The 2,500-nt window shown below is 34.1% G+C and overlaps 1 protein-coding gene across 1 annotated transcript in view; it reads right to left on the bottom strand.

The window, feature by feature from the left end:
* LOC132116854 (E3 ubiquitin-protein ligase UHRF2-like) overlaps positions 1–2,500 on the bottom strand; it is a 47,863-nt gene that overhangs the window by 25,511 nt on the left and 19,852 nt on the right. Inside the window, exons 8-9 of the mRNA XM_059525718.1 lie at positions 831–938; positions 326–430 (exon numbers count right to left, since the gene is read on the bottom strand). Of these exons, the coding sequence (XP_059381701.1) occupies positions 326–430; positions 831–938 (213 nt within the window). The remainder of the gene's footprint in view (positions 1–325; positions 431–830; positions 939–2,500) is intronic.

Raw genomic sequence — 2,500 nt, 5'->3', positions numbered from 1 at the left:
TTTAATTAATCCATTACTTCTCACAAAACTTTATCTATTGAGAGATAAAGCTGCAATTGCCTTTTTCATTTTCATTTTAATTTTTTTTAATTCTGAGGTTTAATAAGCTTTCATAGAGAGATAATTTTTATACAAATTTTTTAAAAAGTTTGTATATGTACTTTTTTTTTGTTAAATATCATATTAAATTATAAGGCTTTTATGGCTCATATACAATGAGAATATGGAATATATAATATGGAATATGTCGTAGTAAGATGAGACCGCTTAGAAATATGATCCAGCAGGTTTTATAGTAAATGATCTGAAATCAAGAAACACTCACAACTTCGTCCTCGAATCCTCCGGCGAGCACCAGCGAGTACGAGCCATCGTTACTGCGTCCGTGAATCCCTCCGACGTGAGGCCTGTGTACGCCCGCCTCGCTCACCTGACCACACACACACTCACAGTAATGCTATATGCATTGCAAAGAACTTCATTTGAACAACTTTAGAGATGATTTTCTCAATATTTAGATTTTTTTTGCTCCCTCAGATTCCAGATTTTCACATATTGTCCTCCTAACAAACCAGACATCAATGGAAAGATTATTTATTCAGCTTTCAGATTATGTATAAATCTCAATTTCAAAGAATTGACCTTTGTGACTGGTTTTGTAGTCCAGGGTCAGTCAAGTTTTAGACGGAAAGTTGCCAAAATGATCCAAAATAATGGTTTTCCTCTCAAAAACAGATGTCCATGAGAACAGATCAATGAGAGATTTAAATGCGATTCTTAATATGTTGGTCACTTCTGGGTCAAACCCGCTCTGAGGCAGATCTCCTCACCTGGACGCGGAACTTCCACGTGGTTCCGACGGGAACACCAGGAACGGGGCCGTAGTGATTGGAGGGGACGATTGTGCACTCTTTAGTGCGGCCTACACACGCCATACCCTAAAACACATGCAACACACACACTTACCAGAGATGACCAACAATAATGAACAAAGTCTCTATCTGAATACCTATATAACACAAACTGCTGTGTTTTTCTCCTCAGTACCTGTCTGAATCATCTCAATTAACACCAGTAAAGTATGGAGTGCCACAAGGATCTGTCTTAGGCCCTCTGCTTTTTTCAATATACATGTTGCTGTTGGTAATATTAGGAGAAAATACTGGATTATATACATCAAAGAAAAGAGTCCATAATAAATTAGATCATATATGACTTCATATATGATTTCAGACACAGATTAGCATCTTTATGTAATGAAGGGGGCGGGACGCTTCAGATTCAAGAGGGCATTTGATTGGACTAGCTGAAATGTGGAATGATGTCATTAAAATTGTCAAAGTGTACATTTAGAATGCATATATCTAATAAATAGAAATTTTATATTTGGCACAATAGCATATAGATGAGCTCAAGGCAGTGTTATTATTGTTAACAAAGACTACAAACTTATTTGAAATAAAACAAATAAAATAAAACATAAATACTTGATTGAAAATTAAACTAAATAAAAAAAAAGTTAAGAATTTTAACATTTTTAATAAAATACGATCATGTAACTGAACAGAATAAACACTGAGAGACGAGTGTTAGTTTCATCACAATCTCAGTCTCTCTCGTGTCTCAGTATTCGTCCTGTCGTAACATTAGTGAAGTCGTTTGGTGATTCAAACATTCTTTCGGAGCGTGGTGTGTGTCCGCTCACACTCATACCTGCTTTCCCACAATGCATCAGCGCTCGTAAATGCTACTCAGCGGGACTCTGGCCTTCAGCTGCATTCGCTTTGAGTAAATGAATGTCTAGAGCACTTTTACACAAACACGCCTTTGATCTGCAGATGAAGCTCATGTTCCTCGAGTTTTACAGCCGTTATTAATAAAGACACGCATCACAAAACCATCACCCTGCATTCAACAGGCTGCTAAAGCACACACACACACACACACACGTACATCCCACGATCAAAGTCATCTTCTTCTGCTTTTTTGCTTCAGTAATGAGGAATTTTAGAATTAGCTTAGTTTTGATGAAAATAATGTCACAAAGAAATTGAAGACATTTTTTGCATTATGCAAAATATATATATTTTTCTTTTTTGGTTGGGTTTTGAATTTAAATATGGCCTGGACTTGTTTCATGAGATAAACAAATAAATGTGTGCATTTAATTTAGAGACAAATCCTGCAAAAAAGAGCTAAATGTAATGATGCATTGAAAACCACTGACAGGGCAATTCATCCAAGTCTCTATTGTATGCTTCATCAAAAGTTCATAATTAATAAAATCTGAATAAAGTTCAAATTAAAGTTAAAATAATAAAAGTTAAAATAAAAACAAAATAATTATAAAATCACAAAAATGTCACATTAAGATAAAAACAAAACATTAAAAATGCATTAAATTCTAAAATATGATACAGTAATAAAACAAAAAATCTAATTAGAACATATATTAAATATAAAATCTATTGAAAAAAATATTAAATCAGAAATGTCCAAT

Source organism: Carassius carassius, chromosome 36 (genome assembly GCF_963082965.1).
Source record: "Carassius carassius chromosome 36, fCarCar2.1, whole genome shotgun sequence".
NCBI lineage: Eukaryota > Metazoa > Chordata > Actinopteri > Cypriniformes > Cyprinidae > Carassius > Carassius carassius.
This window is presented reverse-complemented; position numbering and strand designations above follow the sequence as displayed.